This window comes from Scyliorhinus torazame, chromosome 17 (assembly GCF_047496885.1).
Source record: "Scyliorhinus torazame isolate Kashiwa2021f chromosome 17, sScyTor2.1, whole genome shotgun sequence".
Lineage (NCBI taxonomy): Eukaryota > Metazoa > Chordata > Chondrichthyes > Carcharhiniformes > Scyliorhinidae > Scyliorhinus > Scyliorhinus torazame.
The window spans coordinates 162,052,115-162,070,238 of record NC_092723.1 but is presented as its reverse complement, the minus strand read 5'-3'; the positions used below and the strand labels follow the sequence as shown (position 1 = coordinate 162,070,238).

Sequence of the window (18,124 nt, the reverse complement as noted above, 5' to 3'; positions counted from 1 at the left end):
GACTTAAAATGATTGGCTGTTGCCAGAAGAAGCGCAGAATTGTTACAATGCAGAAGGTTGCCATTTGGTGCACCGAGGCAGCACTGGCTCTCCAAATGAGCAACTTACCTAATACCATTCCCGCCTTCTCCACGTACCCCTGAACATTTTCCCTATTCAGATACCACCACACACTCTCAGGCAGTGTAATCCAAACCTTAGCCATTCGCTGCATTAAAAATGGTTCCCCTCGTATCGCTTTTGCTCCTTTTACTAATTGCTTAAAATCTGTTCCCTCTCTTTCTCCATCCTTCCATGTGCGGGAACATCTGCTACCCTTATCTGCTCTGTCCAGACCACTCATGATTTTGAACACCTCCACCAGATCTCCCCTCAACTTTCTTTTCTACAAGGGAATCAACCCTAACCTTTCCAATCTATCTTCATAGCCACAGTTCCTCATCCCGGGAACCATTCTCGTGAATATTTCTGCAATCCTCTCTAACGCCTTTGAATCCTTCATAAAGAGCGGCTGAGCAATACTCTGGTTAAAGAAGGAAACATTATTTTATACAGTGAATTGTTGTGATCTAGAATGAACTGCCTGAAAGGATAGCTGTTGTGATCTAGAATGCACTGCCTGAAAGGGTAGTTGTTGTGATCTAGAATGCACTGCCTGGAAGGGTAGTTGTTGTGATCTAGAATGCACTGCCTGAAAGGGTAGTTGTTGTGATCTAGAATGCACTGCCTGAAAAGGGTAGTTGCTGTGATCTAGAATGCACTGCCTGAAAGGGTAGTTGTTGTGATCTAGAATGCACTGCCTGAAAGGGTAGTTGCTGTAATCTAGAATGCACTGCCTGAAAGGGTAGTTGTTGTGATCTAGAATGCACTGCCTGAAAGGGTAGTTGTTGTGATCTAGAATGCACTGCCTGAAAGGGTAGTTGTTGTGATCTAGAATGCACTGCCTGAAAGGGTAGTTGTTGTGATCTAGAATGCACTGCCTGAAAGGGTAGTTGTTGTGATCTAGAATGCACTGCCTGAAAGGGTAGTTGTTGTGATCTAGAATGCACTGCCTGAAAGGGTAGTTGTTGTGATCTAGAATGCACTGTCTGAAAGGGTAGTTGTTGTGATCTAGAATGCACTGCCTGAAAGGGTAGCTGTTTGATCTAGAATGCACTGCCTGAAAGGGTAGTTACTGTGATCTAGAATGCACTGCCTGAAAGGGTAGCTGTTTGATCTAGAATGCACTGCCTGAAAGGGTAGTTGTTGTGATCTAGAATGCACTGCCTGAAAGGGTAGCTGTTTGATCTAGAATGCACTGCCTGAAAGGGTAGTTGCTGTGATCGAGAATGCACTGCCTGAAAGGGTAGGTGTTGTGATCTTGAATGCACTGCCTGAAATGGTAGTTGTTGTGATCTAGAATGCACTGCCTGAAAGGGTAGTTGTTGTGATCTAGAATGCACTGCCTGAAAGGGTAGTTGTTGTGATCTAGAATGCACTGCCTGAAATGGTAGTTGTTGTGATCTAGAATGCACTGCCTGAAATGGTAGTTGTTGTGATCTAGAATGCACTGCCTGAAAGGGTAGTTGTTGTGATCTAGAATGCACTGCCTGAAAGGGTAGTTAAAGAACATCCAGCAGTATGTTCAGAAGGGAATTGGATAAATAGTCGAAGGAGGAAAAATGATAGGACCCTGGAAAAAGAACAGAGTGTAATTTATTAGATAGCTCTACCAGAGAACCAGCACATGGGCTGATTAACCTCCTGTGTTATAGCATTCTACAATTCTGTGCTTTTAAAGATGTAAATTAAATATAAGAACCTGAGCCACACAATGTGAACAGGCAGAACTAAGCTCAAGCTGATATTTGTTTCAAATGACACTAACTCCTGTCAATGCAAAATGGCCGCCGAGTATGGTCCGCGCAGACGTGCATAGTGAATGACATCACTACTGCATCCAGCTGCCAGTAGACCTCTACGCACGAGGTCAACACGCAAGACAAAATAATTTTACATTGCAATTTGGCAATATGTGTCCGGTTATTATATTCCTATGCTATATATAAATTTGAAAGTACTGCTTTGGCAACCAGCTAATGTTACAGCTCATTGACAGTTCATGCGCTGTGACCCCAGCCCAATTTGGAACTGCTTAAATATTCCACTCATAAAGTCATTTTTACACATGATTATTTTATCATATATCAATGCCTTCAGGTACATGCAGCGTTTACAAGTTTTGTGGGTTTAAATAAAATTGGCCACAGTTGGTATTGTCCGTTTTAAATTATTAAAATGTGCTTAGATTAAAGCAAGAGTACTATATATGCCTAAATGTTTCTATTGATTAATTTAATGTTTGTTGTTTAACATTAGTTAAGTGTAAAGTTAATTTAAGTAATTATTTCACAACGTATCCGGCAGAAACACATGTTGAATTTTCAATAACAATTTTTAGAATTATAAGGGGAGAAAATACAGCTGTGATTATTTTGACAGCGCATGCCAGGCATTGGCTGGGGCGTCGGCAGCAAAGTCTTCAGATTGCGAGATAAAGAACTGCCCACGGTATTCCCCATTGTCACAAGCCATGCTCTGGAGGAAGAGGAGGAATTTCCTTTGTTTGTAATATAAAGGCTATTTTGTCACTTGTATGTCACCCCCGTAATCTATTTCTTTGTGACGCATCGGTGATTAGTGGTAACTTGTGTAACTACTCCACTATTCTAGATGTCAGCCATTTACCAATTGCCAAATGTAGCCCTAAACTCTACAGCTCCCCGCTGGATGGGAATTCAAGCTGGATAGAAAAACCCTTTTGAAAAATCGTAGCATGATGGAATGATTGTGTAGCTAACAGTACAGAAGGAGGCCATTCTGACATAGTGTCTGTGCCGGCTCTTTGAAAGACCTCTCCAGTTAATCCCATTCCCTGTACTTGCCTGTAGCCTTGCAATTTTTTCCTGAAAAGTATTTATCCAATTATCTTTTGAAAGTTATTGAATTTGTTTCCAGTGCCCTTTCAGATGATGATAAGACATTTTCTCTAAATGAAAGAGAATTAGAAAGGGATCAGTTTAAGTTTTTTTTTGTAATAAATGTTTTATTAAAGTTTTTCCAATGAGCGTTTTTACATAACAAAAATAGAAATACAGATAGTAATAAAAAATAACAATAAACATATCCCAAAGCTTACAGTGAAACTACTTGCACAACAGAATTTTTTTTTTAAACAGAACAAGGTGGGTTTTGTCTCCATGCCCAACTCACATTGTATCAACAGTATCCCCCCCCACCTGAACCCCCCCCCCCCCTTTCCCCCAGGATGCTGCTGCTGCTGACACTTACTGCTCCCCTAGAAAGTCAAGGAAAGGTTGCCTCCGCCGGGAGAACCCCATCAAGAACCCTCTCAAGGCAAACTTTATTCGCTCCAGGCTGAGGAACCCCGCCATGTCGCTAATCCAGGTCTCCACACTCGGGGGTTTTGAGTCCCTCCACATTAGCAAGATCCGTCTCCGGGCTACCAGGGAGGCAAAGGCCAGTACCTCGGCCTCTTTCGCTTCCTGCACTCCCGGATCCTCCGACACCCCAAATATCGCTACCGCTGGACTCGCCTTCACCCAAGTGTCCAAAATCCTAGACATCACCCTCGCAAACCCCTGCCAGAATTCTTTAAGTGCCGGGCATGCCCAAAACATATGGGCATGATTCGCCGGACGTCCTGCTCATCTCGGGCACCTGTCCTCCACCCCAAAAAACGTACTCATTCTTGCTGCCGTTATATGCGCCCGATGCACCACCTTCAACTGAATTAATCCGAGCCTGGCACATGATGAGGAGGAGTTCATCGTGCCCAGGGCGTCGGCCCACAGTCCCTCATCCAGCTCCTCACCCAGCTCCTCCTCCCACTTGCCCTTCAACTCCTCCACTGAGGCTTCCTCCACCTCCTGCAGCTCCTGATATATGTCCGACACCTTCCCCTCCCCTACCCAGGTGCCAGACACCACCCTGTCCTGGATCCTACGCGCGGGCAGCAGCGGAAATGTCCCCACCTGCTTTCTAAGAAAGTCCCGAACCTGGAGGTACCTGAACACATTCCCCGGGGGCAGGCTGAACCTCTCCTCCAGCGCCTGCATGCTAGGGAAAGTCCTGTCTATAAACAGGTCCCCCATCCTCCTAATACCTGCCCTATAGCAGCCTTGGTATCCCCCATGCAACCTACCCGGAGCAAATCTGTGGTTATTCCGTATCGGGGTCCACACCGAGGCCCCCTCCTCTCCCCTGTGTCTCCTCCACTGCCCCCAGATCCTCAGTGTCGCCGTCACCACCGGACTAGTGGTGTATCGCGCCGGCGAGAACGGCAGCGGAGCTGTAACAAGTGCCCCTAGACTGGTGCCTCTACACGACACCGCCTCCAAACGCCCCCACGCCACTCCCTCCTCCATCCCCCACTACGCTCCAGGAATACCCTTTTGACTCGCGGGGTTTTATTTGCCCACACAAATACTGTCACAATCCTATTCACCCGTTTAAAAAAGGACTTGGGAATGAAAATGAGGAGGCACTGAAATACGAAGAGGAACCTGGGGAGAACCGTCATCTTCACAGCCTGCACCCGTCCCGCCAAGGAAAGTGGGAGCATATCCCACCTTTTAAACTCTCCCTCCATCTGCTCCACTAGCCGGGTTAAGTTGAGCCTCTGCAGGCCATCCCAGTTCCTGGCCACTTGTATCCCCAAGTACCGAAAGCTCCTCTCCACTATCCTGAGCGGGAGCTCCCTCAGTCTCTCCTCCTGGCCCCTTCCGTGGACCACGAACAGCTCACTCTTCCCCACGTTCAACTTATACCCAAAGTCCCCCAGGATCCGCATGACCACCCCCATCCCCTCCAACGGGTCCGAAATATACAACAGCAGGTCATCCGCATAGAGGGAGACCCGGTGCTCCTCCCCTCCGCACACCAGTCCCCTCCAATCCCCCGAAGTCCTGAGCGCAATGGCCAACGGCTCAATTGCCAGGGCAACAGCAACGGGGACAGGGGACACCCCTGTCTCGTCCCCCGGTGCAGCCTGAAATATTCCAACCTTAGCCGGTTTGAGGACACACTCGCTACAGGGGCCTGATACAGCAGCTTGACCCACCCTATAAATCCAAACCTGACTAGCGCCTCCCACTCCACCCTGTCAAAGGCCTTCTCCACGTCCATCGCAGCCACCACCTCCCCCTCCTCCTCTTCCCCCCCCCCCCCCCCCCCCCCGAGGGCATCATGATAATATTCAGGAGCCTCCTCACATTCGTGTTCAGCTGCCTGCCCTTAACAAAACCCGTCTGGTCCTCCCCAATCACTCCCGGGACACAGTCCTCTATTCTGGTGGCCAGAGTTTTTGCCAACAGCTTGGCATCCACGTTCAGGAGTCATATCGGCCTGTAGGACCCACACTGAAGCGGATCCTTCTCCTTCTTCAGGATGAGCAAGATCAATGCCTGCGACATTGTCGGAGGGAGGATCCCTTTCTCCTTTGCCTCATTGAAGGTTCTCATCAGGAGCGGGCTCAGCAGCTCCGAGAACTTCTTATAAAATTCTACGGGGAAGCCGTCCGGGCCCTGGACTTTGCCCGTCTGCATGCCTGCCAGCCCCCTGACTACCTCCTCCAGCGCAATCGGGGCCCCCAGTCCCTGCACCCGCTCTGCTTCCACCCTTGGGAACCTCAACCGGTCCATGAACCGCCTCATCCCTTCCCCCTCCCCGGGGGGTTCCGACTCGTATAACCTTCCGTAGAACTTCCTGAAGACTTCATTGACCCTCTCTGGGCTCAGCACCACGTTGCCTTCCCTATCCCGCACTCCCCCAATCTCTCTGGCCGCCTCCCCCCCGCGCAGCTGGTGCGCCAGCATCCTACTCGCCTTCTCCCCATACTCATAAACTGCCCCCTTCGCTTTCCTCAGCTGCGCCTCCACCTTCCCCGTGGACAGCAAGTCAAACTCTGCCTGTAATTTCCGGCGCTCGTTCAACAGACCCCCCCCCCCTCTGGGGCCTCCGTGTACCTCCTATCTACCCTGAGTATCTCTCCCACCAGTCTCTCCCTCTCCGCCCTCTCCTTCTCTCTATGGGACCTAATGGAGATTAACTCTCCCCTAATGAACGCCTTCGGAGCCTCCCAAACCACTGCCACCGTCACCTCTCCTGTGTCATTCGCTCCCACATGATTCTCAATACTCCTCCTTATCTGCCCGCAAACCTCTTTGTCCGCCAGCAACCCCACATCCAGTCGCTGACCCCGTTCCGCCCCCAGTCGCAGGTCCAACCAGTGCGGGGCACCCGAGACCGCAATGGCCGATTATTCTACCCCCTCCACCCTCGGGATTAACGCCCTACTCAACACAAATAGACTTCGCGAATAGACTTTATGGACATGGGAGAAAAAGGAAAACTCCCTCGTCCTTGGCCGCGTAAACCTCCAGGGGTCCACTCCCCCCATCTGGCCCATGAACTCCCACAAGGCCCTGGTCGCCGCCGGCCTCTTTCCCTTTCTGGACTTGGAACGATCCAAGACCGTATTAAAGTCCTCTCCCACAATCAGATGACTTATCTCCAAGTCCGGGATCCTACCCAACAATCTCCTCATAAAGTCCGCATCGTCCCAGTTCAGGGCATATACATTCACTAACACCACCCGGGCCCCCTGCAGCTTGCCACTCACCATTATACACCTGCCCCCCTTATCCGCCACGATGCTCCCCACCTCAAATGCCACTCGTTTACTGACCAAAATAGTCCGACCTCTGGGGCGTCATTCTCCGACCCCCCGCCGGGTCGGAGAATGGCCGTTGGCCGCCGTGAATCCCGCCCCCGCCGAAGTCTCCGCTCCCGGAGATTGGGCGGGGGCGGGAATCGGGCCGCGCCGGTTGGCGGGACCCCCCGCTGGATTCTCCGGCCCGGATGGGCCAAAGTCCCGCCCAGGAATTGCCTGTCCCGCCGACGTAAATCAAACCTGGTATTTACCGGCGGGACCAGGCGGCGTGGGCGGGCTCCGGGGTCCTGGGGGGGGGCGCGGGGCGATCTGACCCCGGGGGGTGCCCCCACGGTGGCCTGGCCCGCGATCGGGGCCCACCGATCCGCGGGCGGGCCTGTGCCGTGGGGGCACTCTTTCCCTTCCGCCTCCGCTACGGCCTCCACCATGGCGGAGGCGGAAGAGACTCTCCCCACTGCGCATGCGCGGGAAACTGACAGTGGCCGCTGACGCTTCCGCACATGCGCTGGGAAACTGACAGCGGCCGCTGACGCTCCCGCGCATGCGCCGCATTTCCGCGCCAACTGGCGGGGAAACAAATGCCATTTCCGCCAGCTGGCAGGGCGGAAATCCCTCCGGCGTCGGCCTAGCCCCTCAATGTTGGGGCTAGGCCGCCAAAGATGCGGAGCCTTCCGCACCTTTGGGCCGGCGCGATGCCCGTCTGATTGGCGCCGGCTTTGGCGCCAGTCGGCGGACATCCCGCCGTTGGGGGAGAATTTCGCCCCTGGTCTTTGAGTCCAACCCCGAGTGAAACATCTGTCAAACCCATCCTTTCCTCAGCCTTGTCTGGTCCGCGAGCTTTAAGTGCGTCTCTTGCAACATGGCCACGTCCGCCTTCAACCCCTTCAAATGCGAGAACACGCGGGACCGCTTGACCGGCCCATTCAGGCCCCTCACGTTCCACGTGGTCAGCCTGGTCGGCGGGGGGGTATACCCCCCCCCCCCCCATCCCACCGACTAGCCATCTCCCTTTTTCGCCCCTCCCAGCCCCTGGCCAAGCATCCAATTAGCACTGGTTTCCCCCCCATTGTGCTTCCGTGAGTCAGCTCACCCATGCTGACCCCGGCCGCTCCCGCCTCTTATCTACCAACCCTTAACTTGTTGCCTCCTTCAGGCCCCCCCCCCCCCCCCCCCCCCCGCAGAGTAGAGGGGCAAGCGCCATCTGGGACCTCCCCGTGCGCCGAACAGCCAGTCCCGGGCGTTTCCCACCCCCTAGCACCGAACACCTGGAAAACAAAACACCTGGAAAACAAGCAAAACAAACAACAAAGCCTCTAACCACTCTAAGGCAGACATGCCCATAAACGTATGCTTTACCCACCGTCCTCCACTCGGTCCCTCCCCACCCGCACATTTCACACATATACAACAGTCCCTTAGTTCAGGTCCACCTTCTCCTGCCTGATGAATGACCACGCCTCGTCTGGGGTATCAAAATAGTGGTGCCTGTCCTGGTATGTTACCCACAGTCTCGCTGGGTGCAGGAGCCCAAACTTCACCCCTTTACCGTGGAGGACCTGCACGCCTCCTCGCCAGCTCAGCTCCCAGGTCCTGGTAAATTCGGATCTCGCCATTCTCCCACTTACTGCTCCGCTCTTTCTTCGCCCACTGCAGGACTCGCTCCCGGTCTGCCAAGCACTGAAACCGTATCACCATCGCCCTCGGTGGCTCGTTTACCCTCGGCTTTCTGGCGAGAACCCTGTGCGCCCCATCCAGCTCCAAGGGCCGCGGAAAGGCCCCCACACCCATCAGCGTCCCCAACATTGTGACCACGTACGTGCTCGCGTCCGCCCCCTCCGCTCCTTCAGGAAGGCCCAGGATCCACAAATTGTGGCTCCAAGGCCTGCACTCAAGGTCATCCAGCCTCTCCTGCCATCTCTTATGGAGCGCCTCATGCGCCTCCACTTTCACCACCAGGCCCAAGATCTCGTCCTCGTTCTCCGCCACCTTCCTCCTTGATCTCCTTCACCTACGCCTTCTGGGTCACCACAATTCTCCCCATGGAGGCCAGCATCTCCGTTTCAGCTTCATGAAGCAGTTTTTCAGGAGCTCCTGCTGTTCTCTGGCCCACTGTGCCCACACCTCCCGATCCTCTCCGGCCGCCATTTTGTCCTCCTGGACCTTCTTGACCTTCTTCCCCAGGTTCGCGCGTCTGCCGGCTCAGCTCCTGGTCCTCTGCATCCACCAGTGGGGTGGGGGGGTGGGGGGGCTCTCCCACGTCTGTTCCCACGCCGGTCCCTCCTGTTAACTGCCACCGCCGCTCCTTTTAGCAGCCCGAAACACCGATCCCGGCGGGAGCTGCCGTTCGCGTGACCTAGCAGGTCATGGCCGCTACCGGAAGTCTTATTTTTAATTAATCCATATACAAGACAAAGATTTTAGTGAACGGGACTTCTGCATGGTGAAAGGTTAACCTAAGTTATGTGCTTTTATTCTAGGTAATTTGTGGTTTCGCCAAGGTATTGCTCCAATTTATCCTCAAGGGTCATGCTGGCAACATGTCTCCACTAATGTTCGCAAAGTGTCTGTCGGTCCTCTTGATCAGGTTAGTCTGCTCTGATGTGTAAACCTCAGCTGAGGTTCCATACCTGTAATGGGAATTCATATAACCTCAGAAAATGCTGGAAAGCATTCAGCATGTCAGACAGAAGAGAAAAGCAGAGTTAACGTTTCAGGTTGATGACTTTTCATTGGAACGAGGGTTCTGTTGAAAGAGCTTGGACTATTTCCATAGAATTGCATTGAATCTACAGCACAGAAATATATCTATCATTCCAGTCGGTCTGTGCCTGTTAATGCTTGACACAAGCCTCTTCCCACTCCCCATCAGCATATTCTTCCATTCCTTTCTCCCTATTTAGCTTCCCCTTAAATGCATCTTGTGACAACGCTCCTTGCCTGCTCCATGTTGTAGTGAATTCCACATTCTTACCACTCTGAGTAAAGAAGTTTCTCCTGAATTCCCCTTTAAGATGTAGTGGTGACTGTCTTCTATTCATAGCCTTAAGTTTTGGTCCCCCCATAAGTGAACAACATTTCTCTATATCTCTCCTATCAAAAATTGTAAAAACTTCAATTAGATCACCCCTCAGCCATCTCCACTCTGGAGACAAACGTTCTGGGCTGCTCAACCTTTCCTGATAGTTGCAAGCTGTCAGTTCTGGCATCATCCTTGTGCATCTTTGTTTGTACCTTCCCAAGTGACTCTTTCTTTATTTTTTTTATAAGGAGACCTGAAACATTAACAGTTGTCAAAGTAATTTTTGCTTCTAGCTCCACTGTTGCTGCTAACCTGTTGGTTTTTTCTAGCATTTTCTGTTTTAATTTCTGTTTCAAATTCGGGCATCAAGAGAATTTTGCTTTAAGAGTGATATTGCCTCCCTTACCTCGGCCCTTCAACAGCATTGCCCTCTGGTGGCTGTTTGCAGTTCCTTCATTTTTCTCTTTCCCCTCTTGCTGTGGGTTGTTCTGTCTGCAAGCAATTCGACTGCAAGTCAATTTCACTCACTTTTATGATAATGCTAAAGAGTTCCTGACACGTCTATGAGGCCATAAAACATAGGAGCGTAAGTAGGCCATTTGGCCCATCGTGTGTGCTCCACCATTCAATGACTGATCTGATGTGATAATCCTCAACTCCACTTTCCCGTCTTATCCCCATAACCCTTGATTCCCTTCCTGATTAAGAATATATCTATAAGACCGTAAGACATGGGAGCAAACGTAGGCCATTCATCCCATGTAGCCTGCTCCACCATTTTATCATTGCTTCATCCACCTTCCAGCTTTAAACTCTGCAACAGGCACAAACCATTCTCATTTACAGTGGCACAAAGCTAAGGTATTTTTCAGTTGCCTGCAACTTTTGTTCTGCTTTAAGACGACAATGTGGAAAATCTCGCTGCAGGGCACCTTGGAGCCCCTGCACACCATAGACCTCCACCTTCTTCCCATTCCTACGCCTGAACCCTGCCTGGTGTCATAACCATCTCCTTTCCATGGACACAGCTTAGCCCAAGTTCACGAGGAGGATTGGGCATTTTAATTTATTTTATTTATACCTTGCTTCAGCCCACTTTACAACATGACAGAACTCAATTGCAGGGCAGCTCCTTATGAATAAACAACCTATTGGCCTATCTCTGTAACTTCCTCCAACTCTGCCACCCCTCAAATCGCAGCAATCCTCTAATTCTAGCCTCCTGCACTTCCATGATATGAATCGCTGCACCATCGCAGCTGTGTCTTCAACTACCTAGACCCAAAGCTCTGGAATCTTCTTCCCACAAAGAAATACCTCTCCATCCTTCTCTCCTTTAAAACCCTCTCCATCCCTCTCTCCTTTTAAAAACCTCTCCATCCTTCTCTCCTTTAAAACCCTCTCCATCCCTCTCTCCTTTAAAACCCTCTCCATCCCTCTCTCCTTTAAAAACCTCTCCATCCCTCTCTCCTTTAAAACCCTCTCCATCCCTCTCTCCTTTAAAACCCTCTCCATCCCTCTCTCCTTTAAAAACCTCTCCATCCCTCTATCCTTTAAAAACCTCTCCATCCCTCTATCCTTTAAAAACCTCTCCATCCCTCTATCCTTTAAAAACCTCTCCATCCCTCTCTCCTTTAAAACCCTCTCCATCCCTCTCCTTTAAAACCCTCTCCATCCCTCTCTCCTTTAAAACCCTCTCCATCCCTCTCTCCTTTAAAACCCTCTCCATCCCTCTCTCCTTTAAAACCCTCTCCATCCCTCTCTCCTTTAAGCCCCTCTCCATCCCTCTCTCCTTTAAAAACCACTCAATCCCTCTCTCCTTTAAAAACCACTCCATCCCTCTCTCCTTTAAAAACTTCTCCATCCCTCTCTCCTTTAAAACCCTCTCCATCCGTCTCCTTTAAAACCTTCTCCATCCCCCTCTCCTTTAAAAAACCTCTCCATCCCTCTCTCCTTTAAAAACCTCTCCATCACTCTCTCCTTTAAAAAACCTCTCCATCCCTCACTCCTTTAAAAACCTCTCCATCCCCCTCTCCTTTAAAAACCTCTCCATCCCTCTCTCCTTTAAAAACCTCTCCATCCCTCTATCCTTTAAAAACCTCTCCATCCCTCTATCCTTTAAAAACCTCTCCATCCCTCTATCCTTTAAAAACCTCTCCATCCCTCTCTCCTTTAAAACCCTCTCCATCCCTCTCCTTTAAAACCCTCTCCATCCCTCTCTCCTTTAAAACCCTCTCCATCCCTCTCTCCTTTAAAACCCTCTCCATCCCTCTCTCCTTTAAAACCCTCTCCATCCCTCGCCTTTAAACCCCTCTCCATCCCTCTCTCCTTTAAAAACCACTCAATCCCTCTCTCCTTTAAAAACCACTCCATCCCTCTCTCCTTTAAAAACTTCTCCATCCCTCTCTCCTTTAAAACCCTCTCCATCCGTCTCCTTTAAAACCTTCTCCATCCCCCTCTCCTTTAAAAAACCTCTCCATCCCTCTCTCCTTTAAAAACCTCTCCATCACTCTCTCCTTTAAAAAACCTCTCCATCCCTCACTCCTTTAAAAACCTCTCCATCCCCCTCTCCTTTAAAAACCTCTCCATCCCTCTCTCCTTTAAAAACCTCTCCATCACTCTCTCCTTTAAAAACCTCTCCATCCCTCTCTCCTTTAAAACCCTCTCCATCCCTCTCTCCTTTAAAAACCACTCCATCCCTCTCTCCTTTAAAACCCTCTCCATCCCCCTCTCCTTTAAAAACAACTCAATCCCTCACTCCTTTAAAACCCTCTCCATCCCCCTCTCCTTTAAAAAACCTCTCCATCCCCCTCTCCTTTAAAAAACCTCTCCATCCCTCTCTCCTTTAAAAACCTCTCCATCCCTCTCTCCTTTAAAAACCTCTCCATCACTCTCTCCTTTAAAAAACCTCTCCATCCCTCACTCCTTTAAAAACCTCTCCATCCCCCTCTCCTTTAAAAACCTCTCCATCCCTCTCTCCTTTAAAAACCTCTCCATCACTCTCTCCTTTAAAAACCTCTCCATCCCTCTCTCCTTTAAAACCCTCTCCATCCCTCTCTCCTTTAAAAACCACTCCATCCCTCTCTCCTTTAAAACCCTCTCCATCCCCCTCTCCTTTAAAACCCTCTCCATCCCTCTCTCCTTTAAAAACCACTCCATCCCTCTCTCCTTTAAAACCCTCTCCATCCCTCTCTCCTTTAAAAACCACTCCATCCCTCTCTCCTTTAAAAACCTCTCCATCCCTCTCTCCTTTAAAACCCTCTCCATCCCTCTCTCCTTTAAAACCCTCTCCATCCCTCTCCATCGCTCTCTCCTTTAAAACCCTCTCCATCCCTCTCTCCTTTAAAGACCTCTCCATCCTTCTCGACTTTAAGAAACCACTCCATCCCTCTCTCCTTTAAAAAAACCTCTCCATCCCTCTCTCCTTTAAAACCCTTTCCATCCGTCTCTCCTTTAAAACCCTCTCCATCCTTCTCTCCTTTTAAAACCCTCTCCATCCTTCTCTCCTTTAAAAAACCTCTCCATCCCTCTCTGCTTTAAAAAACCTCTCCATCCCTCTCTCCTTTAAAAAACCTCTCCATTCCTCTCTCCTTTAAAACCCTCTCCATCCCTCCTTTAAAACCCTCTCCATCCCTCTCTCCTTTAAAGACCTCTCCATCCTTCTCGACTTTAAGAAACCACTCCATCCCTCTCTCCTTTAAAAAACCTCTCCATCCCTCTCTCCTTTAAAAACCTCTCCATGTCTCTCTCCTTTAAAACCCTCTCCATCCTTCTCTCCTTTAAAACCCTCTCCATCCTTCTCTCCTTTAAAAAATCCTCTCCATCCCTCTCTCCTTTAAAAACCTCTCCATCCCTCTCTCCTTTAAAAACCACTCCATCCCTCTCTCCTTTAAAACCCTCTCCATCCTTCTCTCCTTTAAAACTCTCTCCATCCTTCTCTCCTTTAAAAAAACCTCTCCCTCCCTCTCTCCTTTAAAAACCCTCTCCATCCCTCTCTCCTTTAAAAACCCTCTCCATCCCTGTCTCCTTTAAAACCCTCTCCATCCCTCTCTCCTTTAAAGACCTCTCCATCCTTCTCAACTTTAAGAAACCACTCCATCCCTCTCTCCTTTAAAAAACCTCTCCATCCCTCTCTCCTTTAAAAACCTCTCCATCCCTCTCTCCTTTAAAACCATCTCCATCCCTCTCTCCTTTAAAACCCTCTCCATCCTTCTCTCCTTTAAAAAAACCACTCCATCCCTCTCTCCTTTAAAAAAAACCTCTACATCCCTCTCTCCTTTAAAAACTTCTCCATCCCTCTCCTTTAAAACCCTCTCCACCCGTCTCTCCTTGAAAACCCTATCCACCCCTCTTTCCTCGAAAACACTCTCGATCCCTCTCTCCTTTAAAAATCCACTCCATCCCTCTCTCCTTTAAAAAACCTCTCCATCCCTCTCTCCGTTAAAAAAACACTCCATCCCTCTCTCCTTTAAAACCCTCTCCATCCCTCTCTCCTTTAAAACCCTCTCCATCCCTCTCTCCTTTAAAACCCTCTCCATCCCTCTCTCCTTTAAAACCCTCTCCATCCCTCTCTCCTTTAAAACCCTCTCCATCCCTCTCTCCCTTAAACCCCTCTCCATCCCGCTCTCCTTTAAAAACCTCTCAATCCCTCTCTCCTTTAAAGCCCTCTCCATCTCTCTCCTTTAAAGCCCTCTCCATCCCTCTCTCCTTTAAAACCCTCTCCATCCCTCTCTGTAAAAAACCCTCTCCATCCCTCTCTCCTTTAAAACCCTCTCCATCCCTGTCTCCTTTAAAACCCTCTCCATCCCTCTCTCATTTAAATACCTCTCCATCCCTCTCTCCTTTAAAACCCACTCCATCCCTCTCTCCTTTAAAAAAACCACTCCATCCCTCTCTCCTTTAAAAAAACCTCTCCATCCCTTTCTCCTTTAAAACCCTCTCCATCCCTCTCTCCTTTAAAAAAAACCACTCCATCCCTCTCACCTTGAAAAAATCTCTCCATCCCACTCTCCTTTAAAAACCACTCCATCCCTCTCTCCTTTTAAAAAAACCACCCCATCCCTCTCTCCTTTAAAAACCTCTCCATCACACACTCCTTTAAAAAACCACTCCATCCCTCTCTCTAAAAAACCCGCTCCATCCTTCTCTCCTTTAAAACCCTCTCCATCCGTCTCTCTTTAAAACACTCTCCATCCCTCTCTCTTTAAAACCCTCTCCATCCCTCTCTCCTTTAAAAACCACTTCATCCCCCTCTCCTTTAAAACCCTCTCCATCCCTCCTTTAGAACCCTCTCCATCCCTCTCTCCTTTAAAACCCTCTCCATCCCTCTCTCCTTTAAATACCTCTCCATCTCTCTCTCCTTTAAAACCCTCTACATCCCTCTCTCCTTTAAAAGCCTCTCCATCCCTCTCTCCTTTAAAACCCTCTCCATCCCTCTCTCCTTTAAAACCCTCTCCATCCCTCTCTCCTTTAAAACCCTCTCCATCCCTCTCTCCTTTAAAACCCTCTCCATCCCTCTCTCCTTTAAAACCCTCTCCATCCCTCACTCCTTTAAATACATCTCCATCCCTCTCTCCTTTAAATACCTCTCCATCCCTCTCTCCTTTAAAACCCTCTCCATCCCTCTCTCCTTTAAAAAAACACTCTATCCCTCTCTCCTTTAAAAAACCTCTCCATCCCTCTCTCCTTTAAAACCCTCGCCATCCCTCTCTCCTATAAAACCCTCTCCATCCCTCTCTCCTTTAAAAAACCACTCTATCCCTCTCTCCTTTAAAAATCCACTCCATCCCTCTCTCCTTTAAAAAACCTCTCCATCCCTCTCTCCGTTAAAAAAACACTCCATCCCTCTCTCCTTTAAAAACCTCTCCATCCCTCTCTCCCTTAAAAACCTCTCCATCATACTCTCCTTTAAAAAAACACTCCATCCCTCTCTCCTTTAAAACCCTCTCCATCCCTCACTCCATTAAAACCCTCTCCATCCCTCTCTCCTTTAAACCCCTCTCCATCCCGCTCTCCTTTAAAAACCTCTCAATCCCTCTCTCCTTTAAAGCCCTCTCCATCTCTCTCCTTTAAAGCCCTCTCCATCCCTCTCTCCTTTAAAACCCTCTCCATCCTTCTCTCCTTTAAAACCCTCTCCATCCCTCTCTCCTTTAAATACCTCTCCATCCCTCTCTCCTTTAAAACCCACTCCATCCCTCTCTCCTTTAAAAAAACCACTCCATCCCTCTCTCCTTTAAAAAAAACCTCTCCATCCCTTTCTCCTTTAAAACCCTCTCCATCCCTCTCTCCTTTAAAAAATCTCTCCATCCCACTCTCCTTTAAAAACCACTCTCCATCCCTCTCTCCTTTTAAAAAAAAAAACACCCCATCCCTCTCTCCTGTAAAAAAACACTCCATCCCTCTCTCCTTTAAAAACCTCTCCATCACACACTCCTTTAAAAAACCACTCCATCCCTCTCTCTAAAAAACCCGCTCCATCCTTCTCTCCTTTAAAACCCTCTCCATCCGTCTCTCTTTAAAACCCTCTCCACCCCTCTCTCCTTTAAAAACCACTCCATTCCCCTCTCCTTTAAAACCCTCTCCATCCCTCCTTTAGAACCCTCTCCATCCCTCTCTCCTTTAAAACCCTCTCCATCCCTCTCTCCTTTAAATACCTCTCCATCCCTCTCTCTTTTAAAACCCTCTACATCCCTCTCTCCTTTAAAAGCCTCTCCATCCCTCTCTCCTTTAAAACCCTCTCCATCCCTCTCTCCTTTAAAACCCTCTCCATCCCTCTCTCCTTTAAAACCCTCTCCATCCCTCTCTCCTTTAAAACCCTCTCCATCCCTCTCTCCTTTAAATACATCTCCATCCCTCTCTCCTTTAAATACCTCTCCATCCCTCTCTCCTTTAAAACCCTCTCCATCCCCCTCTCCTTTAAAAAAACACTCTATCCCTCTCTCCTTTAAAAAACCTCTCCATCCCTCTCTCCTTTAAAAGCCTCGCCATCCCTCTCTCCTATAAAACCCTCTCCATCCCTCTCTCCTTTAAAAAACCACTCTATCCCTCTCTCCTTTAAAAATCCACTCCATCCCTCTCTCCTTTAAAAAACCTCTCCATCCCTCTCTCCCTTAAAAACCTCTCCATCCCTCTCTCCGTTAAAAAAACACTCCATCCCTCTCTCCTTTAAAAACCTCTCCATCCCTCTCTCCCTTAAAAACCTCTCCATCATACTCTCCTTTAAAAAAACACTCCATCCCTCTCTCCTTTAAAACCCTCTCCATCCCTCACTCCTTTAAAACCCTCTCCATCCCTCTCTTATTTAAAAACCCTCTCCCTCTCTCTAAAAAACCCTCTCCATCCCTCTCTCCTTTAAAAACCTCTTCATCCCTCCTTTAAAAAACCACTCCATCCCTCTCTCCCTTAAAAACCTCTCCATCCCTCTCTCCGTTAAAAAAACACTCCATCGCTCTCTCCTTTAAAAAAACACTCCATCCCTCTCTCCTTTAAAACCCTCTCCATCCCTCACTCCTTTAAAACCCTCTCCATCCCTCTCTCCTTTAAAAAAACACTCCATCCCTCTCTCCTTTAAAAAAACACTCCATCCCTCTCTCCTTTAAAAAAACACTCCGTGCCTCTCTCCTTTAAAAACCTCTCCATCATCCTCTCCTTTAAAAAAAACACTCCATCCCTCTCTCCTTTAAAAACCTCTCCATCACACTCTCCTTTAAAAAAACCACTCCATCCCTCTCTCTAAAAAACCCTCTCCATCCTTCTCTCCTTTAAAACCCTCTCCATCGCTCTCTCTTTAAAACCCTCTCCACCCCTCTCTCCTTTAAAAACCACTCCATTCCCCTCTCCTTTAAAACCCTCTCCATCCCTCTCTCCTTTAAAAACCTTCTCCATCCCTCTCTCTAAAAAACCCCTCTCCATCCCTCTCTCCCTTTTAAAAACCCTCTCCATCCCTCTCTCCTTTAAAACCCTCTCCATCCCTCTCTATAAAAAACCCCTCTCCATCCCTCTCTCCCTTTTAAAAACCCTCTCCATCCCTCTCTCCTTTAAAACCCTCTCCATCCCTCTCTCCTTTAAAACCCTCTCCATCCCTCTCTCCTTTAAATACCTCTCCATCCCTCTCTCCTTTAAAAACCTCTTCATCCCTCCTTTAAAAAACCACTCCATCCCTCTCTCCCTTAAAAACCTCTCCATCCCTCTCTCCGTTAAAAAAACCCTCTCCATCCCCCTCTCCTTTAAAAAAACACTCCATCCCTCTCTTCTTTAAAAACCTACTCCATCCCTCTCTCCTTTAAAAAAACCACTCCATCCCTCTCTCCTTTAAAAAAACCTCTCCATCCCTTTCTCCTTTAAAACCCTCTCCATCCCTCTCTCCTTTAAAA

At 48.9% G+C, this 18,124-nt stretch overlaps 1 protein-coding gene and 1 long non-coding RNA gene across 2 annotated transcripts in view; one reads left to right on the top strand and one right to left on the bottom strand.

Annotated features, from left to right (window-relative positions):
* The window catches only part of LOC140394348 (uncharacterized), a 155,770-nt gene that overhangs the window by 84,121 nt on the left and 53,525 nt on the right, over nucleotides 1-18,124 (bottom strand). The gene's annotated exons all lie outside the window — the stretch shown is intronic.
* tecpr1a (tectonin beta-propeller repeat containing 1a) overlaps nucleotides 1-18,124 on the top strand; it is a 106,598-nt gene that overhangs the window by 65,409 nt on the left and 23,065 nt on the right. The window contains exon 24 of the mRNA XM_072481548.1: nucleotides 9,211-9,317. Within this exon, the coding sequence (XP_072337649.1) occupies nucleotides 9,211-9,317 (107 nt within the window). The remainder of the gene's footprint in view (nucleotides 1-9,210; nucleotides 9,318-18,124) is intronic.